Genomic DNA, 27800 nt, shown 5'->3' on the forward strand with positions numbered 1-27800 from the left:
GGCGTGCATGCACACTTACTCATGTCTGACTCTTTGTGACCCCATGGACTGTAGCCCTCCAGGCACCTCTGTCCATGGGATTTCCCAGGCAAGAATACTGGAGTGGGTTGCCATTTCCTCCTCCAAAAGAAAGGAGTGCAGGAAGGTAAAAATCTAGATAGAGAGAGAAAGATTGAGGATGAAGAAAGGAAGCCAGGAGGACTCTTTCTGCTGCCAATACCAGGCAAAGCCTGGTGGCAAGCTAATGACGCCCACCCAATTTTCCACCTTAATGGGCCCAGCAACGCTGCGTTCAGAGCACACTAATCAGAGAATAGAAACTGAAACACCTATTTTTTTTTAAATTAAATTCTTGAAGAACTTGAATCACTTTACTTTCAGATATTTATTGTATTCATTTTACTCACCTCTGCTCCTTTTCCAAACTTCTTTCTGTTCCTCTGGAAAATGGAAACCAATGCAAATACTCAGTATCATATTCTGAGCTAGGCACTGTATCAGACACTTCATATTTTTAAATGATGTGAAATCCATTAGATAATTGCTATTGTCCCAGTTCTAAGATGAAGTGAGCATAACCAGAGTGAGTGACTTTCACAAGGACTCATTTCTGGTAGAGGGGCTGGTGTTCAGGCAGAAACCTATCTAAGGCCTAGACTCTCGAGGGCTCTGCTCATCTTTGTGAAGTGAAAGTTGCTCAGGTGTGTCGAACTCTTTGCAGCCCATGGACTGTAGCCTGCCAGGCTCCTCTGTCCATGGGGATTTTCCAGGGAAGAACACTGGAGTGGGTAGCTGTTCCCTCCTCCAGGGGTTCTTCCCCACCCAGGGACTGAACCCAGGACTCCAGCATTGCAGGCGGATTCTTTACCATCTGGGCCACCAGGGAAGCCCCTGTTCATTTTGGGGTTCATTTAATATTTATCTTGGCTTCTCCAGTGGCTCAGCAATAAAATATCTGCTTGCAATGCAGAAGGTTGGGTTTGATCCCTGGGTCAGGAAGATCCCCTGGAGAAGAAACTGGCAACCCACTCCAGCATTCTTGCCTGGAGAATCCCATGGACAGAGGAGCCTGGCAGGGCTACAGTCCATGGGGTTGCAAAAGTTGGACGTGACTTAGTGACTGAACCACCACCACCCACCAATATTTACCTGACATTTGTTTAGTACCTACTTTGTACCAAGTATTGTTCAGTGAGATGCAGTGAACGAAGACAATAATTACTGTCCTCAAAATATATACATTCTGTTGTGTTGGCAAGACTCTAGGTTTACTTCATTGGTTCCCTAGGATATTTAGCAATATAAATATGTCATATGGCAGTCAGAGAGACGATTAATTCTGAGCAACATCCTAGTTATACTTTCCATGGGCACCTGACTTCAACCTTAATGTGAGCCCAGAGAGAGTTTTGAGTTCACACTTCATGTTAATTTGCATATTTAACAAGAAGGGCTGGAATTATGCATTTGTGATTCAGATTTTATCTCTAGATGACTCCCAAGGGATGACAGGCAATTGTGTATTTCTCAAGTACCTCTGCCTTCTGTCCTGCTCTTTGAGGACTTGAACACTCCAGGGCCAGCAAGGCAGCTGGCCTGGACTGGATGTTCCTTAAATATTGAATCCCAGTATGTGGGTGTGATTCTCTCAGTTGTGTCCGACTCTTTGTGATCCCATGGACTGTGTCCAGCCAGGCTCCTCTGCACGTGGAATTCTCCAAGTAAGAAGACTGGAGTGGGTTGCCATTTCCTACTCCAGGGAATCTTCCTGACCCAAGGATCAAACCCGGGACTCTTGCATTGCAGGCAGATTTTTATTGTCTGAGCCACCTGATACGGATGTATTGAATCCAAAGTCTCCTTAAACGTGGAAATTCAATAAATTCTTTCATGTGGGTAATTCCCATAGCTCCCTACACTTCTTATAACTTCTGTCTCACATTACTTTTCCATTGTGCCAGAAGTACAGTGGAATTTCTATGAAAATGAATTTTTCACTTTTAAAATATTTTTAACAGGCAGTGAATGGAATTACTACCATAATTGTTGAAACACATAGATGTGTGAGGCAAAGGAAAATGTTTTGATGTATATAGGTAGAAATATGAATTCCTGTGCTATAAAGCACTTATAGGCATGCGTGTCTCAAAGATGGAACTCTTGGAGCAGCCTGCCACCTTCAGGATAACTTCACAATTAACACTACCAGGGAACACTGGTTTTTAGCCTCTGTAAATTCCAAATACCAATTCCAGTAAAAACATTTCATGATAGTTAATGGTGGCTATGTTCCTTGTAGAACTTTTGCTATGATTACTATATGCAATAATTTAATTAGTTTTCTTTAAAGAAAACAGCCCTTTCTTTAGTTTGAGATTCTTTTAAAAATCATTGCTTAACTCACTGTTTTATCATTTCATTGCTTTTAAACTTCATTTTGCTAAGGAGAGCTGAGAACCCTAAAAACAGATCTTGCAGCCACAGTCTGAAAAATGCTGTAACTTTGGAAACTCTGCTGCTTTTTAGTGGGTTCTTTATGAATAAATGACAATATTTTTGAAGAATCTTAAGAGCAACACAGTAATCCTTTCAGAGGGAGAAGGAAGAGGGAGGGAGAGAGAAAGAGGAAGATTAGGAAAACATGTAACCCCTCGCGTTTTTGTTGTCTGTATTTTTTTTTCTTTGGAGAAGGCAATGGCAACCCACTCCAGTACTCTTGCCTGGAAAATCCCATGGACGGAGGAGCCTGGTAGGCGGCAGTCCATTTTTTTTTCCTATTGGCTGTTCCTTTCACTAAATTACAAGGAAGTCTCCGTGGCTTAAAAAGAATAAGAAAGGTATAGAAGAAAGGAGAAATAGGCTAAGGAATGACGCAATGACTCATATTTAATGGCATAGAGACACAACACAAATTAGTATTAAAAATACACAAAACGAAGGAAAAGGAGAGCATAATGGAAATCGACAGGTCAAATGCGTTAGGAGAGCGCGATGTAAAAGATTCTGGGAAAAGAGAACAGGGCTCAGATTCAAATGCAACAGGAAACGGGACAGAGAAATAAGTGACATTTAAACAAAAGAGCGACAGAACAAATATGCATCGAGAATGAGTAAACTTTCACTATTTTCCTTTCACCAAAGGAGGAAAGGGCTATTTTAGAACCTTCTTTTAGCCATTAATTCCATTTTTATTGTCTTCCTCTCTGGTTGCACCGACCTGTGAAAGGACTCAAGGTCAATTTGCTTAGACTTTGATTCTCAGCCTGCAACTTTGGGATCACGTGGGGAACCCACTCCAGTATTCTTGCCTGGAGAATCCCAGAGACGGGGGAGCCTGGTGGGCTGCCTTCTATGGGGTCGCACAGAGTCGGACACGACTGAAGCGACTTAGTAGCAGCAGCAGGGGAACTTGAACCAACACTACGCCTCACTCAGGAGGGATTAAATCAGAAAACCTGGGGGAAAACCCGGCAAGAAAATTGTTTTAAAGCTTCCTGCCGGACTCCACCAGGCTGTAGAGCGTAAAAACAAGGTGTGCCCAACCCCTAAGTCCCGCCCCAAATCGCGAGAAGCAGCCGCAGGTGGGAGCATGTCTCCGCCCCAGAGGGAGGCGCTTGCTCCCTTTGAGATATTCTGGGTGGAGACGCGGCGTGTGCCCTCCCGACCGCTAGGGGGCGAACTGCACGCATTTAGCGCACGTTTTGAGCTCCAGCGCGGGTCACCCGCAGACGTGCGCATGCTCCGGTGTGTCCCGGAGGTCGCTCGCGCGGGTGCTTAACCACGTGTGGTGTAACTTAGGGCATCATGTTGTGAAGACATGGGGGCTGCGGTGGCTCGCGCAGTCAGGAATTTCAACCTAGAGAATCGGGCGGAACGGGAAATCAGCAGAATGAAGCCTTCCCCCGCTCCCAGGCACCCCTCCACCAAAAACCTCCTGCGAGAGCAGATGAGCAGTAAGTGGTGCTGGGGCACCTCGGGCCCCGGGGCTCGGTCTCCGGGTGTGGGTTGAGTGGTGGACCTCGGGCAGTGGTGGGGGTGACCGGGGTCAGCTGCAGTCACCCGGGTCAGCCGAACTCGGGAAGGTCGCGCCACCGGGCTGGTGACATTGAGATTTGTCTCCTTGCTCCCGCGGAGTCGGCGGCTCCGCCTACCTCGCAGTCTTGGAGGTGTCGGTGTCTGCCCATGCTGACCCCGCCCTCGCCGGCTTTAATACTTTGCAGCATGATACAAGGAATCAAAATCAGAAGGAATCGTATGCAAGAGAACTCTCTAGAGGTCTTCGCAGATTGGACACCGAACTTAACCTAGCATTATGAGTTACATTTAAAACACATCCTATTGTGTTCGAGTGAATGTTGATTAAGCAAAAAATGAAGTGAGTGTCTTAAACAGAAAGCAACTCACGAAGATTTAGAAAACGAACTTATGGTTGCCGGGGGAGGTGGGGCCGTGTAAGGGATAGTTAGGGACTTTGGGAAGGTCATGTACACGCTGCTGTGTTTAAAATGGATAACCAACAAGGACCTATTGTATAGCACATGGAATTCTGCTCAATATTACGTGCCAGCCTGGATAGGGGGATTTGGGGGAGAATGGATACAAGTATATGTAGGGCTTGAGTCCCTTTCCTGTTCACCTGAAACTACCACAGTATTGTTAATCCGCGATACCCCAATGCAAAATAAAAATTTTAAAGTTTTGGGGGAAAAAAAGTGACTGTTTTGTGTTAAGTGTTAGGATCTTGTAGGAAATTTTCTTTGGGTCTACAGTTGTAACATTCTTTTTCTTTCTTTAGGCCATCCAGAAATTAAGAGAGAAATTGATAGGAAAGATGACAAACTGCTGTCATTACTAAAAGACGTGTATGTTGATTCCCAAGATCCCGTGTCTTCTTTGCAGGTAATGTGTGTTTTCACTAAGTAAATATATAATATAACTCCTTGGAGCTCCGGGAGAATCACGTAGAGAATTGTGGCAAATAGTAAGAGAGTGAAGGCTCTGGAAATGTAAAAGTGTCAGTGTGCTTCTGAACCAGAATGCAGAGCTTTGGTAAAGTTGAAGCACAGAGGTCTAAGCAAGACACAGATGCCTCTGTTCATTGGATATTTACTGAAATCTAAAAGACTTGTGAAAAAATAACTAACAGAGCTGTGAAAGTATTAGTTGAATGCACCTCTGTTATTTTAGAATTTATAGGATTTGGTAGGGGACTTCTACCAAATGACAATTGGTCACTTGAATGACATTTGACACCAAGAGAGAGCTTTAATACTATTTTCTGTTCCTTCAGTGGTTTGAGGTATGTTCTGATATCAGAACATTTTTTAGTGTTGGTGGGCTTTTTGTTTGTTTGTTTTTTTAAGAAAATATTCAGATAGGATTTGTAAAAATACGGAGATCACAGAATAAACTGGGAATGGGAACCTGTATGTAAACATCAGGCACACGTGCTCTGTGTACAGTGATGAACACAGCAGTTCTAGTCCTTGCTCTCACAGTGCTTATAGTGTTGTGAGGGACACAGGCATGAAACAAATGAGCAGCCTAAGGTACATAATTGAGGGAGGTACATATCAGAGGGAGCTGTTTGAGACAGAAGGACCAGGGATGGTTTCTGAGGAAGTGGCCTAAACAACGGCTGGGTGTTAGCCAGATGAGTTCATGGGGGCAGGAAGCTTCTAAGCAGGGAGAAGAGTTTGATTAAAGGAGAGGGAAGTGCCAGTGGCCATTCCCTTTTCAGTCTAAAATTCTCCAATGTCTTTCTTTGTAGATAGGCAATAAACTGCACAGATATGTTAATAGTTATTAGTATAATTTTAAGTAGGGAAGAGAAAACGCATGTAAAATAAGGTTTGTAACTTGTTACAACAACAGTTACAGGATTCGGTTATCAGATGTTCACACACACACACAAATATATAGGGGTTGATGTTTGTGTTCTTTATATTATCTTTAGACAGGTGTTGGATAATACTATGGTATTGTTTCTCTCACATGTACTTATTCATTCTAAAATTAACTCTTGGGGAACAAAAACCATCTAATACTTATGTATAAAATATAGAAATGTAAATATAATACTTAGGAGATACACAGTGGTGTTAAAATTTCTTGGAGTATTAGGAAAAAATCTGAAAAGACTCATGGGCAAGTGATAGTAAAGAAAAGGTTGAAGTGCCTATTTATGTTTGTCTCTTTTTCTTTGGGGCAGTTCATAATTTTCTTAGTGATTTGTGATGTCTTTAGATGTCAGTGATGCTGTGGCTATCATATGTCAAATAATTTATTTTTGTCCGACTTTTTATCTATTGCTATTCAAAATTTTGTGAAATATATTAGCCTTTTTGTCTTTCATTGTATGGACTCAGTCTAACATAAAGGCAGTCTTCTATATTTTCTCAGTACTTTTATGATTATATATTTTATGTTAAAATCTTTGGTTGGCATTGAATAAAGTTTTTGGTGAAGAAGAACTTTTCAACTGGATGGTCAGTTGTCTAAATATATTTATTTATTTATTACTGGTTATTGAATAACCCAGTCCTTTTCCCACTCATTTAAAATGCTAATACATACACTTATAAGTCTTAATGGATTCATCAGTTCTATTTATTTTTCTATGTCTACACTAGAATTATACTATTTTAATTAATAAAACTTTGTAAAGTAACTTGATACCTGTTATGATCGTCTTTCTTTCTTTTCAGAAGTTCTTTTGCTCTTGCCACACATTTTTTACCCATATGAACAGGTTCTTGAAAAGTCCTATTTTGATTTTGAGTGTAATTGAATTGGAATTTATAGATTAATTGAGGAGAATTAATATTTCTGTTTTATTGAGTCTTTGAAGGGTAGAGGGAAGATTATTACTATGGGATCTCTTTTCTCCCTAAGTTTTTTTTTTTTAATTTTTATTTTTACTTTATTTTACTTTACAATACTGTATTGGTTTTGCCATACATTGACATGAATCCACCACGGGTGTACATGCGATCCCAAACATGAACCCCCCTCCCACCTCCCTCCCCACAACATCCCTCTGGGTCATCCCCGTGCACCAGCCCCAAGCATGCTGTATCCTGCATCAGACATAGACTGGTGATTCGATTCTTACATGATAGTATACATATGCCTAAGTTTTTAACTATTGCTAATATGTCACACAAAAAAGTGATTTTTGTATTGCAGGTACCTGCTTTGCTAGGTTATTATTTCTCTTTGTTTTTCAGTTGATTCTTTTATATTTTTCTAAAGATATTCTCATACCATTGGAATGGAATTACAATTTTCTCTCTTTCTAGTGTTTATACTTAATTCTCCTCTTACTATGTCTATTATTCTGTCCTGTTCTTTCCTTGCATAGGTTGCCTGTAATTAATTAAAATAAAGTGATTTGGTCTGATTGAAAAATACTTTTATCACAGGATGTTTTAATTTGCTAAGAGTTTTTAATTTGCTAAGAGTTTTTTTTTAATTGAAAGAAGATGTTGAATTTATCAGATTTTTCAGTGTCATAATATTAATTTTAGTATTTAATATTAATCAGAAGGGAAAACTGGATTAAAAAAAAGTATATATTAGGTGGTAGGAAGATACAGAACTTGGAAGATAAGGGAGTTTGGGGTTTTTGGAAAGCGAAGAAGTTGTTAGGAGTGTTTCAGGCCAGAGTTACAATATGAAGGTAAGAGAGTGTGTGGTGCCTTTAGAGTTCAATATAGTTAGGAGCTGGTGGCTGAGTGGTAAAGAATCTGTCAGTGCAGGAGCTGCAGGAGACTTGGGTTTATTACCTGGGTGGGGAAGATCCCCTGGAGGAAGGAGGCAGTGGCAACCCACTCCAGTATTCTTGCCTGGGAAGTCCCATGGATAGAGGAGCCTGGTGGGGTTGCACAGAGTTGGACACAACTAAGCCACTGAGAATGCACACAACAACAGTTAGAAGAAAGTATGAGGGATGAATCTGGGTCGATGAAATGGGGTGGGGTAGAAAGTTACTAGGGGCCAAATCATGAAGGTCGTATTTGTCTTGCTAAGGAATTTGAGTTTTATCCTGAGGGCAGTTGGAAGTCATTGAAGAGTTTCATGTGGATGAGTGACTTCAGATTTGCTTCATTCTGAGGGCAGTTTTGAGGGTGGGCTGGGAGGCAGGGAGGGAAAGGCATTTTATCCAGTTAAGAGGAGACCAGGCTTTTGCAGTAGTTCCTGTAAGAGACATTGGCTTGGACAAGGGTAATTAGTGACTGGGAGAGAAGTGAACAGGTTTGAGAGGGACTTAGAAGCATGAGCAGGATTTGGTCGTTGATTGGTCGTAATGAGTAAGGAGAGGGAAATGTCAACTATAACATAAGAGAAACTTTGAGTTTTGAAGTGGGCTATGGGAGGTGTGTGGAGTTGGTCCCTGAGCTAGAGAATATGGGGACAAAATTGTATTTTCAGAGAAAAGGGACAAGTTCAGCTTTAGACAAGTTGATCTTTGAGGTACTTATAGGTTATCAAGTAAAAATGTAGTTAGTCATTTGGGAATTGGGATCTGAAAGTCAGGAGAAAGGTCAAGGTTTGAGACCATATTTGAGAGCCATTGATGTGTGGATAATAATAATAAGGGGGTGGTGGGATTGCTTGGGGGGGAATGTGTAGAGTGAGAAGAGGGCCTGGGCCAGAACTTGGGGGCATACTAACATTTACAGGGTAGCTGAAGTGAAATAGACCACAAGGAGGGAACGACTGCAGAGACAGATGGAACACTAGGAGAGGTGGTATGGAAACCAAAGAAAAAATAGTTGTGCATATGTGGGAGTGGTCAGCAGTGTTTGCTTAAAAAATATCCTCTGGATTAAGATGTAATCCTCTGGATTTGAGATCACAAGTACTATTTTTTAAAGCTGAACTGAAAAGAAGGAAACTGGTCATAAAAGAAGAGTTGCTGCTGGTCATAAAAGAAGAGTGTTCGTAAAAGTTGGTGACTAGGGCACTTTCTTTTTCTTTAATTTATTTATGCACCAGCCAGGGCACTTTCATATTTTTACCAAAAAGCAGTAGTGGCAGGGCACGTTTGCAAGGAAGAGTAAAGGGGCAGGGGGCTGTAGTTGATGTAGCTGATAGAGGAATGAAATGCAGAGCACAAACCCAAGGATTAAGCTTGGTTCAGACAGGTGGGAACATGGGTGTGGATAGGTGGTTTTATTTATATTTGTTGAGGTCTTGGAGGCATTATTTCATTTCCTCTGAAGAGGCAAGATCTCTGGCAACATTTGAATTCACTCAAGGTGTTTGGAGGCACATAATATAAATCCGATGCTGTAAAGAGCAATATTGTATAGGAACCTATGCATTGGAATGTTAGGCCCATGAATCAAGACAAATTGGAAGCGATCAAACAGGAGATGGCAAGAGTGAACGTCGACATTTTAGGAATCAGTGAACTAAAATGGACTGGGATGGGTGAATTTTAACTCAGAGGATCATTATATCTCCTACTGTGGGCAAGAATCCCTTAGAAGAAATGGAGTGGCCATCATAGTCAACAAAAGAGTCTGAAATGCAGTACTTGGATGCAGTCTCAAAAACGACAGAATGATCTCTGTTCATTTCCAAGGCAAACCATTCAATATCACTGTAATCCAAGTCTATGTCCCAACCAGTAGTGCTGAAGGAGCTGATGTTGAACGGTTCTGTGAAGACCTACAAGACCTTCTAGAATTAACACCAAAAAAGGATGTCCTCTTCATCATAGGGGACTGGAATACAAAAGTAGGAACTCATGAAATACCTGGAGTAATAGGCATATTTGGCTTTGGAGTATAGAATGAAGCAGGGCAAAGGCTCATAGAGTTCTGCCAAGAGAATGCACTGGTCATAACAAACACCCTCTTCCAACAACACAAGAGAAGACTCTACACATGGACATCACCAGATGGTCAACACCAAATCAGATTGATTATATTCTTTGCAGCCAAAGATGGAGAAGCTCTATACAGTTAGCAAAAACAAGACTGGGAGTTGACTGTGGTTCAGATCATGAACTCCTTATTGCCAAATTCACACTTAAATGAAAGGAAGTAGGGAAAATCACTAGACCATTCAGGTATGACCTCAATCAAATCCCTAACGATTATACAGTGGAAATGAGAAGTAGATTTAAGGGACTAGATCTGATAGAGTGCCTGATGAACTATGGAGAGAGGTTCGTGACATTGTACAGGAGACAGGGATCAAGACCATCCCCATGGAAAAGAAATGCAAAAAAGCAAAATGGCTGTCTGAGTAGGCCTTACAAATAGCTGAGAAAAAAAGAGAAGCCAAAAGCAAAGCAGAAAAGGAAAGATATACCCATTTGAATGTAGAGTTCCAAAGAATAGCAAGGAGAGATAAGAAAGCCTTCCTCAGTGAAAGTGAAGTCGCTTAGTCGTGTCCAACTGTTTGCCACCCCGTGCACTGTAGGCCACCAGAAAATAGAGGAAAACAATAGAGTGGGAAAGACTAGAGATCTCTGCAAGAAAATTAGAGATACGAAGGGAACATCTCAGGCAAAGATGGGCTCGATAAAGGACAGAAATGGTACGGACCTAATAGAAGCAGAAGATATTAAGAAGAGGTGGGAAGAATACACAAAAGACTTGTACAAAAAAGATCTTCACGACCTGGATAATCACTATGGTGTGATCACTCCCCTACAGCCAAACATCCTGGAATGTGAAGTCAAGTGGGCATTAGGAAGCATCACTATGAACAAAGCTAGTGGAGGTGATGGAATTCTAGTTGAGCTATTTCAAATCCTAAAAGATGCTGTGAAAGTGTTGCACTCAATATGCCACCAAATTTTGGAAAACTCAGCAGTGGCCACAGGACTGGAAAAGGTCAGTTTTCATTCCAATCCCAAAGAAAGGCAATGCCAAAGAATGCTCAAACTACCACACAATTGCACTCATCTCAAATGCTAGTAAAGTAATGCTCAAAATTCTCCAAGCCAAGCTTCAACAATACGTGAACCATGTACTTCCAGATGTTCAATCTGGTTGTAGAAAAGGCAGAGGAACCAGAGATAAAATTCCCAACATCTGCTGGATCATCAAAAAAGCAAGAGAGTTCCAGAAAAACATCTATTTCTGCTTTATTGACTATGCCAAAGGCTTTGACTGTGTGGATCACAATAAACTGGAAAATTCTGAAGGAGATGGGAATACCAGACCACCTGACCTGCCTCTTGAGAAAACCTGTATGCAGGTCAGGAAGCCACAGTTAGAACTGGGCTTGGAACAGCAGACTGGTTCCAATTAGGAGAAGGAGTACATCAAGGCTGTATATTGTCACCCTGCTTATTTAACTTCAATGCAGAGTACATCATGAGAAATGCTGGGCTGGAAGAAGCACAAGCTGGAATCAAGATTGCTGGGAGAAATATCAATAACCTCAGATATGCAGATGGTACCACCCTTATGGCAGAAAGTGAAGAACTAAAGAGCCTCTTGATGAAAGTGAAAGCGAAGAGTGAAAAAGTTGGCTTAAGGCTCAACATTCAGAAAACGAAGATCATGGCATCTGGTCCCATCACTTCATGGCAAATAGATGGAGAAATGTGGAAACAGTGGTAGACTATTTTGGGGGGCTCCAAAATCACTTCAGATGGTTACTGCAGCCATGAAATTAAAAGATGCTTACTCCTCAGAAGAAAAGTTATGACCAAGCTAGACAGCATGTTAAAAAGCAGAGACATTACTTTGCCAACAAAGGTCCGTGTAGTCAAGGATATGGTTTTTCCAGTAGTCGTGTATGGATGTGAGAGTTGGACTATAAAGAAAGCTGAGCGGGGAAGAATTGATGCTTTTGAACTGTGGTGTTGGAGAAGACTCTTGAGAGTTCCTTGGACTGTAAGGAGATCAGTCCTGAATATTCACTGGAAAGACTGATGTTGAAGCTGAAGCTCCAGTACTTTGGCCACCTGATGCGAAGAGTTGACTCCCTGGAAAAGACCCTGATGCTGGTAAAGATTGAAGGCAGGGGGAGACAGGGATGACTGAGGATGAGATGGTTGGATGGCATCACCGATTCAATGGACATGAGTTTGAGTAAACTCCTGGAGGTGGTGATGGATAGGGAGGCTTAGCATGCTGCAGTCCATGGAGTTGCAGAGTTGGACACGACTGAGCGATTGAACTGAATATGAATACAAAACTAGGAAAAAGAATGAAGATTGTCAGGTAAGCTGTTAGAGCAGCATCAGGATTCTGCCCTTCTAAAGCAGTTTATTTTTTCCAACCAACTTGTTATTCTTTTAATATATATGAAATAATGTGGTGAGTGGATGGTATCTATTTGATTGATTTCTACCTAATGATTGAACTATGGTTGTGAAATGGTGATATGGCAAAAGTGCCATGAAACTAAGACCCATCATAAAGAGAAAATGTAGTTTGGAGAAGCATGGGTAATATTTGTTTGAAGAAGAAAAATAGAGATTCAAGGCATGAAAGTAGATGTCAAGTCTTTGCGCTCATCCTAAAAGCCTGTTTTTTGGTTTTTGTCTTTTTTTACTAGGGAAAGGATGCCACAACACGTCAGAAGCCTAAGGAGTTCAGGTTGGCGAAAGACCATCAGTTTGACATGATGAACGTTAAGAACATTCCCAAAGGCAAAATTTCCATTGTAGAGGCATTGACACTTCTCAATAATCATAAACTTTATCCAGACACATGGACTGCTAAGAAAATAGCTGACGAATACCATCTAGAAGAGCAAGATGTAAATTCCCTTCTCAAATATTTTGTGACTTTTGAAGTCAAAATCTTCCCCCCTGAAGGCAAGAAAGCAATAGAATCAAAATGAAGAGAATCTTGACAGGACTTTTCCTGTCCTCATCCCCATGTCTTGTTTATTTTCTTCATTTGTAGCATGTTAAATTATATAAATTACCAATTGTGTTGAGCTACCTCCTTGTGAGAGCTTGCTATTTATGAACTCTTTTGACTTTTCAGGATGGCTGATAGGATTGACTTTTTCTCTCTTTTAAATTTTGGTTTAGTTTGTGTTCTTATGTAATATCAGCATGACTAATCAGCACATGTATAAATTTACTGTAAATAAAAGTTACTATCTTAAGCAAATCGATCATCAGCTTTTAAATTGGTCATGTAACCTCTTGGGAAATATCCTGAATCCTTTGTTTAACATTCAGAGCTTCATCTTCCAGTGTAGGTGGCTGGTTTATTCTTCCTGTGAAATAGTGAAAGGAAGAGTTTTCCTGACTTTTAAGACTGTGAATTTTTTTTTGTTGAGGAAAGGGACGCTTCACATTGAAGTTCAATAACTGTGTTTCCTGAATAATGGCAGACAGGAGATTGGATACAAAACAGTAGAAAATATATTTTTATTACTGTTCCAGGGAAAATGAACTAGTGGAGCCTTACTTTGTTTTGAATGAATTTTACATATAAAATAACTTTTTAAAAATACAAGCAAGAATTGGTGTTTATAAAATTTTGTCAGCCTCTGCTTTGACAACCAAACAGGTAAGTCCAAAAGCTTTCAGAGAGGCAGGCAGTAGAAACTCTCTGGAAAAAAAAGTTTTCTGTGGACTTAATGTATAAGTACAAGATAATTTTAAAGCATAGTTAAAGAACCATGGTAAATTGAATTTGGTGATCAAACACATGTGTTTTTTTTCCGATTTAAATACTGGCTGAAAAAAGAGATAAAAAATTACAAGTAGAAATATAATGTGTGATCACTGGAAAAGACTTGGAAAATTGCTGTCTCGATCATTTAACAAACTTAGCACAGCGTGAGCCAGTACTAGGGTCTTCAGCAAGATTGTATAAGTTTAGCTCTGTCATATTACTACCTCTGGGAGTTTAGGTAGATTGCATAACCTCTTTGAGATTGTTTCCTCTGTAAAATGCATATAATGCTGCTTTATTAAGTCAAAAGGTAACTGCGAAGATGCATAATAACTACAAAGGATGGAACAAATTCGACTTGAATTTTTGCAGTTGAGATGAGAAGCCTGAGGAAGTTTCCTGACCTATTTAAGATTATTCTGTAGTTTATGACATAGTCAGGCCTGGAATTTAGGATTTTAAAGTCCTAGTGGTATATTTTTTCTGTGAGCTGTGGGAATACTCAGAATGTGGTAAGAAAAATTTCAAGTTATCAGTGTTTTTCTGAGGGAAGACAGGCATCCCCTTCTTCCCAGGGATTTCCCCTGGAAATAATACAGAAGGTGCTGAGGAATTAAGCGTGATGATGGAATGAGGCCTTTGTAATGCTGAGAAGAGAAAAACTGATGGAGATGGGAGAATTTTAAGCTGGGTTTAGATGCAGTTTCATTATGTGAATAAACTATAACTGGACCATATTTGGTTCAAAACTTTTTTTTTTAAGAAAAGAATTCTGTCTATAAAATTGTGTTTTAAAACTCTGGTAAATCATCAAAACTGTTTTTCTTTACCAAATAAAGGTCAATACCTGTACTTCAATCATGGTAGTGCTCTTTCTGAGCCATCTTCACTATTCAGACCTACACTGTGGATAGGTAGTTGTAAATATGGCTGTGGGTATGTAGTGTCGCATGATAAAGTCCTTCCCATATCATTGATTAGCCTATTACTGCTTTGTATTATGTGTAGGAGAGGGTTGGGTAGTAGTGGTGTCACAGATGGCATGGAGTTGAGATTCAGAAAATCTGGAAGTAGATCTCAGCGTCACCTCTAGCCACCTGATGTTGGCAGTGTCCTCAGTTGTAAAACAGGTAATAATTGCTAGCATCTTTAAAGCAATTACTGTACTAGGCATTGATCTAGGTGCTTTACATGTATTAACTTGCTTAATATTTACCATTGGTAGGAGGATAAGTACTGTTACTGTATTTTACAAGGAAAATTGAAGTACAGGGATCTATAAAAGATGGCCTAACAAATGTTGGAACCCAGATTAAATTCTAATAAGTTATTTTCAAAACCTTGTGCCCCTGACTGCAGCACTACCTTCGTTGTTTCTCTGTGGGATTATAAAAATTAAGTGCGATGGCATGCAAGGTGCCTGGGCTGTGTGAAGCCAGGACCACTCAGTGCCCTGAGTATGAGAATCTTCTCTGGACCTCTGGAAAAATACACATCTGGGCCTTCTCTGCTGTGGTAGACTGCTTTAGTAAGGCTGAGCGACTTTGTTGATGAGCTCTGGATCAGGGATGTTTTAAAAATACTTAATGACCAGTGTGCTGCACTGACCATCTGTGCATTTTAAATATCAACATTGTCTGGGTCTAAAGTTTCCTATGAAAGAACAAAAGGGATAGGCGATAGGAGGGTAATTTTATGGGGCATGAAAAAGGAAGAAGGGAATAATTCCTGGAGGTTTGTTGTTAGCAGGGTTAGGGGAAGACACAGGGAGGTCAATCATTGGATGAACAGAACTGGGATTCAGGAAGCTGATACAGAAAAGCTGCCCAGCTGGGCGGATTTGGCAAAGTTCTGCCATAAATAGGGTCACCATATAATTTATTGCTCAAACTGAGACCCTCGAGAGTGAAGAGGGCACCAGTTACATTAGGACAATAGGCATAAACTGGAACGTCTTGGACAAGCTAGGAGATACGGTGAAAAGGCACGAATGGAGAGCTTGGCCACCTGTGATCTGGCTGCAATCCCCTTAGCTCCACATGGTCAACATTTAGTACCTCACCATTAGCCAATCAGGAGTGGCTCCTGTCTGTGCCAGAAGGCTTTTCTTGGTCCCAACTAATGCTTATGCACAGATATCCCCTCCTCCATATCTACCCCGTGCTCTAAAACACCCATAATCCCAAGGAAAATGGGGTGGGTGGGGCCCTGGAGGTTTAGGTTAGTATGATGACGCTTCTGTACTCATCCCTACAGAGATTGAACTGTGGCACAAAGCACCCTGAATTGAGGCTGAGCTTAAAGACGGCTTATTGGGTACAAGCTGAAAATATATAAGAAATGAACACAAAGGATTAAAATGATTTAAATAGCCATCACTCATTATATAGCTCATCACTTTAAAGCTACTCTAGCTTACTTGTCTTGATAGACCATTAAATCTTTTGAGAGGACTATCCGTTTGTTCATGTGGCTACTCCATTTCTTCTGCTTTAGGAATTTTATAATAGAACTGAGTTACTTGTTAGGAGAAATGGTGAAATAACAGAAGCTCTTAGATCTAAGTCCATATGTAAAAACTCAAAGCTTTACCTTCAGCGCATTTCGGTGACTAATTCTGTGGCTTTGCTGTTGTCTGCACTCCGACAATAGAACTGTGTTTTGGGAAGAACTGTAGGAGTTAGAAGAACAGAATCCTGAGCAGAGAAGAGGTTCTATAAGTTTTAATGTATTAATGTTGTGAAGTACATAGCAGATAACATCCAAATTGATTCTCCCTTACTTCCTGTGAGGAAAAAGGCAATGGGTAGGTTACTATAAAGATGAATAATTTGGAGATAAGAATTCAGTCAAAATGAGATAAGCTAGTACTTGGATGTTGAGAAGTAATTCCTGAGATGAGAGGAAATAGCAGTGTGGTCTTGAGGAGCAGAAAGATTTCTTGGTTATTTGAGAGAATATAACCTTTCGAAAGGTGCATTTTTAAAGAAGAGAGCTGCAACAAGGCCACATGAATGACAATGAACTCTGCTTCTGGTTCCAAGGAAAATAAAAGTATTTACGCATAGGATTGGTTACTGACATTCACATCTGGAAACAGTGGGACTACTAAGGGAAAAAATAAGTAGTATTTGATTCATTTGTAAAATAAGCCTCAGGCCTTTTTCTTTTTTTCAAAAGAATAAGTAATGATTAAATTTAATACATGTATGTTTTGTCATAAAAATTCCACTTAGAATGATTTTGAGCAAATTTGCTATTTTAGTGTACTTTATGTATGGGAAATATTATAGCCAGATTTTTCTTTAAATGCCTTCCTGCATTTCTAGGAAGGTATAATAATGCAAATAATGAATAATTTAAGTGAAATATGTAATGAAGATTATTTTATTTTGTAAATATAGTTTCATGTTTCAGTGATGCTTATTACACAATAGTATGTTTTTCTGTAAGATTTAAGTTGTAGTTTGCTTTTACCTTGCTTTTTTCAATATATGGCTTATGGTTCCATGTAAATTTTTATGAATTGGTGAGTACGTAAACAGAAGCTGCTTTTTAATTATTCAATTAAGAAACAGTACAAATGGGCTATATTTGTACTATGTTACTATATATTATAATATATTACTTAAATTTACTATTACCTTATATTTAATATTTATTTAATATTATTTTATTTATTTTAATATTAAATTTAATATTGCTTATATATTACTTAAATTACTATTACTGTGGGGAAACTCCTGCATAGAATATTCAACTCTTATGAACTCTGTGCCTCAGGCTATTATCTATTTGTTATGCAGTCATTTCTGTTTCAGCCTTCTTGTCCCTAGTGTTGGTCCACACTGATGCTTTTGGTTCAGATAAGGTACTTAGTAATGAAAAAACACTTCTATCACAATGTCACCAAAGCAAATGAGCACCTTTTCTTCTCTTTGGTTATTCTTGTTACATCTTTTCCTTTTGTTGCTGACCATGGTGCTTCAGGAGGAATAACAAAAGGTAAGATAAAAGATTTTAAGAGATTCTAAAGCCTTTAAAACAGCATCCTTAATGAGGTCTTTATTAAATATTTAGGTTGCACATTCTATTTTTTAAAGGACCCACTTTTAGGTAGGTCAAATGGATGACCCACTTCTGAATGTAGATATAAGATTAATAGCATGATTTTTTAAAAAACTTTGCTTGCTCAAGTAATTTATTAAGGCGAGAGAAGACAAACATTTCACCTTTGCTTCATAGTGTTGAATAGAGAAGTGGCTTTTCATATCATTTCCTCAAATCAGTAATATTGCTGATTATTTATTTGTTTATTCATCACCACAAATATTTAGTTTTCTATTTAACTGTGTGCCAGGCACTGTTCGAGAAGCTAGGAACACAGGGAAGATAACCTCATGGAGCTTATGGTTTTACGATGTTAGCCGCTCTTTCAGTTATCTATAGCTCTACAACAAATCATCTCAAAATCAAGCAGCGTAGGCACTTCCGTCGTGGTCCAGTGGCTGAGACTCCAGGCTCCCAATGCAGGGGGCCTGAGTTCAATACCTGGTCAGGGAACTAGATTCTATATGCCACAACTAAGAGTTCATATGCCAGAACTAAAGATTCCACATTCCTCAATGAATATTCCATGTGCCGCAACCAAGACCTAGCACAGGCAAATAAATGACTATATTAAAAAACTAACAGCTTAAAAAAAACCAAACAATTGCTTATTATCTTCCAGGGTTTTGCAGATTGTTGGAGCTCAGCTGGGCAGTTGTCCCTTGTGATCTCTCGTGTAATTACAGTGGGAACTGGTGTCATCTGAAGGCTGACCTGGGTGAAATGTCCAAGGTGGCCCACACACATGGCAGGCAGCTGTTGCTGGTTGTTGACTGAGAATTCAGCTAAGACTGTATCAGCACATCTGTAGGCAAGCTCTCTATGTGGCATGGGCTTCTTATAGCATGGTGACTGAGTGGGTTCCAAAAGCAAATATTACAGCACAAAGAAAGAATTGTCAGAAACTGTCAGAGCATCACTTTTGTCAGTGCAGTCACAGAGCATGGGTAGGGAGCATGGGTAAGGTTTCAGGGGTAGGGAGCACTGGCCATACCTCCCAATGGGAGAGTGTCAAAGAATTTGTTGTCATCTTTGCCCTTTGCAGTGCATCATATCTGGAAGTGCATACTGTCAGTTTGTCATTTGGATGATAACTTTGACAGCTTGGTTAAGGTGGTATCTGCCATATTTTGTCTGTAAAATTACTATTTTTTCCCTTGTAATTAATAAGTTATTGATTAGGAAAGGGAATGAGAGCTACTTGAAGTATTCTCTATTTTGATCTGGGTGGACATTGCATTAGTATATGCCTATGTACAAAAACATCAAGGTCAAGCCATTCATTTCAAAATAAAGCATTTTACATACTTCAGTGTAATATGCTTAATATTTCAGTAAAAACAAAAAGTCTTAAATCTTCATCTGTATATGTTGCCTGGTTGTACTTTGGTTGATTTGACAATGATTTCACTAGTCTCCCATACAAAGACCCAAACACTCAGACCTCTCTTGACTGTGCTTTAATTCAGCCCTGCCTGAAGCTTCCAACCTCCATCATGAGTATAATTCATTTTCCAACTGACACCCAGACTCATTTTTCTTAAAAAATGCAAATGTGAGACTGTTGTTCCCCTGCTTTAAATTCATTTCATCACCCCTAGGATAAAATGCAAGTTCCTTGAATTTTAAGGAGCTCCATGCCTGCTTAATCTCTCTAAACTCATTTCTCATGACTTTTGGTGTGAACACAGTCTTCTGTACTCAATTTCCTACTGAGGTACTATTTGTCTATGACCTAAAAGGCAAAATAACACTTCAGTGGTTTATTGAATGGTAAATCAGTCACTTCCGTTTGATAAATATTACTTGAGTGTTAATTGGGTGCACGTCTCTGACATAGGTAGAGGTAAGAGTTATGACAAGGAATGAATGAAGTCCTTGCTTCCTGTTGGAATAAGAGAAGTGTACAAATCCCTTTCACTATAGGGCAGAATTTAATAAATGCCCTAATAATTATAAATAAAATGCAATGGGAATTCATAGGAGGAAGAGATGAGAACCCTCCTGAGCAAGGTTTCTTTGTCTTAATGCTACTCTCTCAAGGAAAATGAAGGGGAAAATCATATAAAAGTAATCAGCTAGTCAAAAAAATTAAGGTTCCAGAGAGCCCAGTCCATTGATGTGGGTGGTAGATTTGGTGGCTGTGCAAACAGGAGGTCTTTCACTCCCTGTAACATACTTTCACATTTCTTGAGAGGTTATTGAAAGTATGTGCCTTTTGTGTGGTTTCTATTTCCTTATGCTGGCAGTTACTGTTTCCATTTTTATTTTCTCCTTGCAGAACACTGCTGTGGCCGATGCAGTGCAGGCTCACCCTCTGCAATGCTCACTAGAGGGCTTTTGTGCCGAGTGGGCTGTTGTGAGAAGGATTATTTTAATGTTTATGGAGAAGATATGACCTCTCAGGTCTTCACATTTCATTAGATTCCTAGTGTTCCTTCTACTCAGTTCAGTTCAGTTGAGTCACTCAGTCACGTCCAACTCTTTGTGACCCCATGAACTACACAGCACGCCAGGCCTCCCTGTCCATCACCAATTCCCAGAATCTACCCAAATCCATGTCCACCGAGTCGATGATGCCATCCAACCATCTCATCCTCTGTCGTCCCCTTCTCCTCCTGCCCTCAATCTTTCCCAGCATCAGTGTCTCTTCAAATGAGTCAGCTCTTTTGAGCTGACCGCATCAAGTGACCAAAGTATTGGAGTTTCAGCTTCAACATCAGTCCTTCCAATGAACACCCAGGACTGATCTCCTTTAGGATGGACTGGTTGGATCTCCTTGAAGTCCAAGGGACTATCAAGAGTCTTCTCCAACACCACAGTTCAAAAGCATCAATTCTTCCCCGCTCAGCTTTCTTTATAGTCCAACTCTCACATCCATACATGACCACTGGAAAAACCATAGCCTTGACTACATGGACCTTTGTTGGCAATGTAATGTCTTTGCTTTTGAATATGCTCTCTAGGTTGGTCATAACTTTCCTTCCGAAGAGTAAGTGTCTTTAAATTTCATTGCTGCAATCACCATCTGCAGTGATTTTGGAGCCCAGAAAAATAAAGTCAGCTACTGTTTCCACTGTTTTCCTATCTATCGGCCATGAAGTGATGGGACCAGATGCCATGATCTTCGTTTTCTGAATGTTGAGCTCTAAGCCAACTTTTTCACTCTCCCCTTTCACTTTCATCAAGAGACTTTTTAGTTCCTCTTCACTTTCTGCCATAAGGGTAGTGTCATCTGCATATCTGAGGTTATTGATATTTCTCCCGGCAATCTTGATTCCAGCTTGTGCTTCTTCCAGCCCAGCATTTCTCATGATGTACTCTGCATATAAGTTAAATAAGCAGGGTGACAATATATAGCCTTGACGTACTCCTTTTCCTATTTGGAACCAATCTGTTGTTCCATGTCCAATTCTAACTGTTGCTTCCTGACCTGCATACAGTATTTATGTATATTGGAATGCTTTGACTATATAGCTGCTATAGAAGAACCAACTGTATTCATTTTCTAGGGTTGTCATATACCACACACTTGGTGGCTGAAACAAACACACCTTTCTCCTAGTTCTAGATTCTAGAAGTCTGGGAGCAAAGTGTTGTCATGGCCATTTCTCCTGAGGCCTGTCTGCTTGGCTTGAAGGGAGCCATCCTCTCCCTGTGTCTTCACAAGGTTTTTCCTCTGTGCCTCTCTGTGTCCCTATTGCCTCTTATAGGAACATCAGTCTCATTGGATTAGGGCCCACTCTGAATGGCCCTATCTTAATGGCTCAGCAGTAAAGAATCCGCCTGTAGTGTAGGAGATGTGAATTCGATCCCTGGGTCAGGAAGATTCTCTGGAGGAGGAAACGGCAGCCCACTCTTGTATTCTTGCCTGGAGAATCCATGGACAGAGGAGCCAAGTGGTCTACAGTCCATGGGGCTTGCAAGAGTCAGACACGACCTAGCGACTAAGCTACCACTACAACCACCACTACACCAAATACAGTCACATTCGGAGGTATTTGGTGTTAGGACTTCAACAAATGAAGTTTGAGGAAACATAATTCAACCAGTAACAGCAACCTATGTCAGATTTTAGTTGCATATAATTGTTTTTTAAGGACATAATTCAATCTTGGTGTATTTTGCATTGCATAAAGATCAAATTGGTTTATGCAGCAGTTTAGAATGCACATTTCTATTAATGATAGTGGGGATTTCAGTCCATTGAAGCATCCTATCGCATTGGATGGTATTTTAGCCAGAATTGGGTCCATTGCCTTCATTTTGCAGGTTCACTGTTTAAAGTCAAACAATTCAAAGCAGAGTCTAGGAATTCAGGGTCCTGGTTCCCCAATTCACCATGCAGTATTGGACCTACATTGTAATATTACTTAGTTTCCTAAAGGTGATCTGGAGACACTGTAAGAGTCTCTATTGTCATCAGAAATAAAATTAGTAATAGTTCTAGTTTTAGGCTTAAGGCATTTAATTGCATTTTAGTGCTTTGAAAATATTTACACTCTGTATGGAATACCCTTGTTAATTGTTCATAAGTGAACTAAAGGTTATTTAGCTTATTAGCAAGGTGTAGCTGTGTTCAAGTGTCACCTTCTACCACTTACTGGGAAGTTACTTAAACATTTTCAGTTTCATTCCCCCAGCAATGAAGTTCCCCTACAATTTAACTGTGAGAATATATCAAAATAAGAAATAAAATGTCTAATTTTAAACTTCAGAATAAAACAAAAATCCCTTATCATAGCAATGTATCATTTTTATGTTTCTCTACCATAACTGTGATAATGATTAAAAAATGGTTTTGGGGCCTGTGGTAATTCTTTTTTCACGTTATTATTATATTTATATCTTTGTAAATTTAAATCCTCCCTACTTCATATCTGTTTCCACATTTATAAACATTTTTCATAATTTTGAATTTTTTTGAGAAATGACAATACAGTTTATAAGTAAAATAAAGTTGTTTTATAATTGAGAGTTTAATTAATTAAAAGGAAAGAGAATTCTGTAAAAGAATATTAATTTAAGAGGAATGCCAAACTTGATTTGTGATGAGTTATGAGAGAGGCTGAGCGTGGAAGAATTGATGCTTTTGAACTGTGGTGTTGGAGAAGACTCTTGAGAGTCCCTTGGACTGCAAGGAGATCCAACCAGTCCATTCTGAAGGAGATCAGCCCTGGGATTTCTTTGGAAGGAATGATGCTAAAGCTGAAACTCCAGTACTTTGGCCACCTCATGTGAAGAGTTGACTCATTGGAGAAGACTTTGATGTTGGGAGGGATTGGGGGCAGGAGGAGAAGGGGACGACCGAGGATGAGATGGCTGGATGGCATCACTGACTCAATGGACGTGAGTCTGAGTGAACTCCGGGAGATGGTGATGGACAGGGAGGCCTGGCGTGCTGCGATTCATGGAGTCGCAGAGAGTCGGACACGACTGAGCGACTGAACTGAACTGAACTGATGAGATAAAAGACATTAGAAAGAAGATTAATTCTTAATTATTTAACTTGATACTTGGTGTAATATAATCAGACTCTATCACTTGGGATTTTTATTATTTGCCAGTACTGGACAGAAGCAGACCATTAAATAAAAGTGATTTCTAAGAAGAGAGCAAATGATAGTTTGCTGAGCAAACTTTTGGACACATTTAACTTGTTCTGGAGAATAAATTTCTTTTAAAACTAAAGTTTGCTTTACAGACTTAATATATTGTTATGTATTTGAGGAGATGATGCTAATTACAAAAGTGTGATTATTTTTCTCTAACACTACTTCTATTTTAAAAATGTGTATGTTTACATATCTTTGCTTGTCTTGTGAATTTACGAGAGAAAAACTGCATGCCTTTAAAGAAAAAAAATATTTTTAGCTGTGCTGCAGTTTACAGGGTTTTAGTTCCCCAACCAGGGACTGATCCCCAACAGTGGAAGCGCTGAGTCCTAACCACCAGACTGCAAGGAATTCCTTAAAAATATTATCATTAGTGCATTTACCAATTTTGTCAGCTTGATTAGGGAGATTTCAATCTAACTCTAATGATGGTAAATTTTTATGAAATAATCTGTAGGAAACCCCAAAGTAAAATGTTTTATTCCTTTGTGCATGCATGCTAAGTTGCTTCATTCCTGTCCGACTCTTTGTGACCTTATGGACTGACTGTAGCCCACCAGGCTCCTCTGTCCATGGGATTCTCCAAGCAAGAATACTGGAGTGGGTTACCATGCCCTTCTTCAAGAGATCTTCCTGACCCAGGGATCGAACCCACGTGTCTTGTATCTCCTGCATTGGCGTGTGTGTTCTTTGCCACTAGCACCATGTGGGAAGCCCTTATTCTTTTGTACATGCATGTTAAGTCACTTCAGTAGTATCCAACTCTTTAGGACCCCATGGACTGTAGCCTGCCAGGCTCCTCTGTCCATGAGATTCTCCAGGCAAGAATACTGGAGTGGGTTGCCTTGCCCTTCTCCAGGGGATATTCCTTTGCAGAGTACTACAAATATGTGAACCACTGAGTTCATCATGCTAATGTTGCTAATAATATTTTTGCGGCATATATTTACAGTGTTTATTATTTGTTGGACACAGTGGTAAGTACTTTACATTTCTTATTGCATTTTATCCTCCCAGTTACTCTATATGATAGCCCTTTTTTCCCTCTGCTGCACCACAAGGCATGCGGGATCTTAGTTCCCCAACTAGGGGTGGAAACTGAACCTCCTGCATTGGAAGTGTAGAGTCTTATCCACTGGACCACCAGGGAAGTCTTTATGGTAGCTTTTAAAAAATTATTATCCCCAGGTCACAAGTGAGAAAACTGGAGGTTAGAGTGCTAAGTATCTACTTGATGGTCACTCATGTTGTAAGTCGATGGGGGAGGGCCTATCCCAGATGCAAGTCCTAGTCCAAAGCCCTGGCCTTGACCACAGTGGGGATGGTGGGTTGCTTTACCATCACCACACCTAGATTCTACTTGTCACGCTCAGCACACAAGCAAGACTCTTTAACTTTGAGGCTGGAAACAAATATGACCTACAGTAAGGATTCCCATAAAGATAAATTGCAGAGTGAAGTGATATGCCACAATGAATCTTACAGGAAAATGGTTTTTGGGCTGCACATAAAAGGAGAGCTAGGAATCTGGAGGAAAGCTTTTCCTGGTGGCTTAGGTGGTTAAGAACCTGCTTGTAATGCAGGAGACCTGGGTTCTAATGCCTGGGTTGGGAAGATCCTCTTGAGAAAGGGGTGGCAACCCACTCCAGTATTCTTGCCTGGAGAATCCCATAGACAGAGGAGCCTGGTGGGCTACAGTCCATGGGGTTGCAAAGAGTCAGACATCACTGAAGCAACTAACACTTGCACTTCTTTATTTTTTAGTGTAGAGAGAGGGAATAATGTATAAAGACTGGAAATACTCATTTTACCCAGGGTTTATGTATTTATTGAGTATGGGTCAGTAGTTTGCCTTATATTCTTTTCTCCTACATTGCTTCTGTCCCCCTAGGGAGAATTGATTTCTTTATTTTCACAGATTAAGAGGACCTCGACTATCTTGTATCACTAGAGGTCCTCTAACATCACGCTCTGTCTTGAGAGTCTTTGTGGCCTTGCTGTTTGCCTCATCTTTGATGAATCAGTGCTGGCCTTTGAGGTACACACACATGGTCCTGCATAGTATCCTTGGTGATGAGATGCTGATACAGGCTTCAAATGCTGATTAACTGGACCTTCATATTCAGCCATCTCAAGGGCTCAGAAAAGAAAGGTCAGCTCCCTAAATGAGATTCCTAAAGATACGCACCAGAAATTCTCTCCTCTCTTGACAACATCTTATGTTAATTATGGCAGCTCAGTTGGTTGTTCTGATGATAAAGGGAGAGGAGACCTAGCAAGGAAGGAGTGGTAGAAGATTTGCTTTGAGGAGGGAAATAGGCTTTAGCATCTTTTACCAGATCTCACTTTTAGTAAATGGCCTTGGCTATCACGTTACCTCTGTCTGTGATGCTGGTACGTTTTCCACACGTAATGAATATACTTAAGAATACTGGAAAAGTAAGAAAAGGATTATGATATTTGTTCTTGTTTTCTTTCTAGTCTAGTCTGACTTTCTGACTTTTTGACTAGTGTCTGTCATCACTTAAACCTCTTCACTCATATTTATAGTCATGTCCTGAAAGCAGTATTGATACGTCACTTATATGTTAACAGCGTTTAAAGTTGTCAAAGTTATTTCTCTAGTTCTCTTGCTCAGGTATCTGATTTTAACACTTATGATAAAAACATAATCAAGTAAACACTTGATCCTTACAAATTTTCAAGGCTCAGTTATTAACTTCTTTATGCAGAATTAATCCACCCAATTGGTTAAGATTTTGGCGAATGTGACCCTCTTCAGAAAACGAAGATCATGACATCCGGTCCCATCACTTCATGGCAAATAGATGGAGAAACAGTGGAAACAGTGGTTGACTTTAATTTTTTGGGCTCCAAAATCACTGCAGATGGTGATTGCAGCCATGAAATTAAAAGACACTTACTTCTTGGAAGGAAAGTTATGACCAACCTAGATAGCATATTAAAAAGCAGAGACACTACCTTGCCAACAAAGATCCGTGTAGTCAAGTATATGGTTTTTCCAGTAGTCACGTATGGATGTGAGAGTTGAACTCTAAAGAAAGCTGAGTGCCGAAGAATTGATGCTTTTGAACTGTGGTGTTGGAGAAGACTCTTGAGAGTCCCTTGGACTGCAAGGAGATCCAACCTATCCATCCTAAAGGAGATCAGTCCTGGGTGTTCATTGGAAGGACTGATGTTGAAGCTGAAACTCCAATCCTTTGGCCACCTGATGCGAAGAGCTGACTCATTTGAAAAGACCCTGATGCTGGGAAAGATTGAGGGCAGGAGGAGAAGGGGATGACAGAGGATGAGATGGTTGGATGGCATCACCATCTCAGTGGACATGAGCTTAAGTAAACTCCGGGAGTTGGTGATGGACAGGGAGGCCTGGTTTGCTGCGGTTCATGGGGTCGCAAAGAGTCGGACACGACTGAGTGACTGAACTGAACTGAACTGACCCTCTTCCTGCTCATATGTAGCAGTTTTGACTGAGAGGGTTTTGAATAGTCAGAGACCATAATGAACTTTACCTGGGCTTCTCTCCTCCCAGCTGATTGTGATAGAATGTCTTTTTAAAAAGACACCCTGTCAATCAGACATTGGAGTGCACTGCTAACAATTTTGGGTATGAAAGATGAATAGCCTCCTTGCACACTGTCTGCTATATTAACTCAAGATCTGGGGAGACAGGGGGTTGGCCTAGATTTCCTTCTGGCCTATTTGAAACATCAAAGAGTAAGACAAAGCAATTGGACCACCACAATATGAGAAAACTTTTGTTGAAAGGTGAAGGTTGGAACACCCATCTAATTTATCATTTATCTATTCCCTACATTTATTGCCCATTGTCAGTTAGGAGTAAGAAGCTCTGGTCTCTCTTTTTAAAAAATTTTATTTATTTTTAATTGGAGGATAATTGCTTTGCAATGTTGTGTTGGTTTCTGCCGCACGTCAGCATGAAGCAGACATTGGTATACAAATGTCCCCTCCCTCTTGAAACCCCTACCCCATCTCACCCCTTTAGGTTGCCACAAAGCACCCAGCTCTGTGCTGAACAGTAAATCCCCACTGACTATCTATTTTACGTATGTTAATGTATATATGTCAATGCTACTCTCTCGATTCATCCCACCCTCTCCTTCCTCCAATGTGGCCACAAGTTTCTTCCTTCTGCATCTCTACTGCTGCCCTCCAAATAGGTTCATCAGTACAGGTCCCTTTCTGAAAAGGGAAACAAGGAAAAGTTGGCAAGAATTTGAAGAAGATGGTTTGAATTGTGTTTTTCCTTGGATTTTCAAAAACAGTATTTGCACATATAAACACTTATTATCTAAAAGTCAAAGAGGAAAATGATCATTTTTGAAAAAGGGCAGGTTAGAGATAGAAATACCAGTACGAAAATTTAAAAATAGTGTAACTCTCTGCTGCAGTCTTGAGTTACTTTCATTGTCATGGCAGAGGG

General features: G+C 40.1%; 1 protein-coding gene across 1 annotated transcript; it reads left to right on the top strand.

The window, feature by feature from the left end:
* The first annotated feature begins 3763 nt into the window (after positions 1 to 3763).
* Positions 3764 to 13053, top strand: NDUFAF4 (NADH:ubiquinone oxidoreductase complex assembly factor 4). Its single transcript, XM_068985444.1, has 3 exons — positions 3764 to 3953; positions 4796 to 4899; positions 12532 to 13053. The coding sequence occupies exons 1-3, from the start codon at positions 3818 to 3820 to the stop codon at positions 12817 to 12819; spliced, it is 528 nt and encodes a 175-aa protein (XP_068841545.1). The 5' UTR covers positions 3764 to 3817; the 3' UTR covers positions 12820 to 13053.
* Positions 13054 to 27800: the final 14747 nt, after the last annotated feature.

The sequence above is a fragment of the Capricornis sumatraensis genome, chromosome 13 (assembly GCF_032405125.1).
Source record: "Capricornis sumatraensis isolate serow.1 chromosome 13, serow.2, whole genome shotgun sequence".
Taxonomy (NCBI): domain Eukaryota; kingdom Metazoa; phylum Chordata; class Mammalia; order Artiodactyla; family Bovidae; genus Capricornis; species Capricornis sumatraensis.

Coding starts and splice junctions, on each gene's coding strand:
- NDUFAF4 (XM_068985444.1), top strand. CDS start 3,818: ATGGGGGCTGCGGTGGCTCGCGCAGTCAGGAATTTCAACCTAGAGAAT. Junction 3,954..4,795: donor CCTGCGAGAGCAGATGAGCA/GTAAGTGGTGCT, acceptor TTCTTTCTTTAG/GCCATCCAGAAATTAAGAGA. Junction 4,900..12,531: donor ATCCCGTGTCTTCTTTGCAG/GTAATGTGTGTT, acceptor TTTTTTTACTAG/GGAAAGGATGCCACAACACG.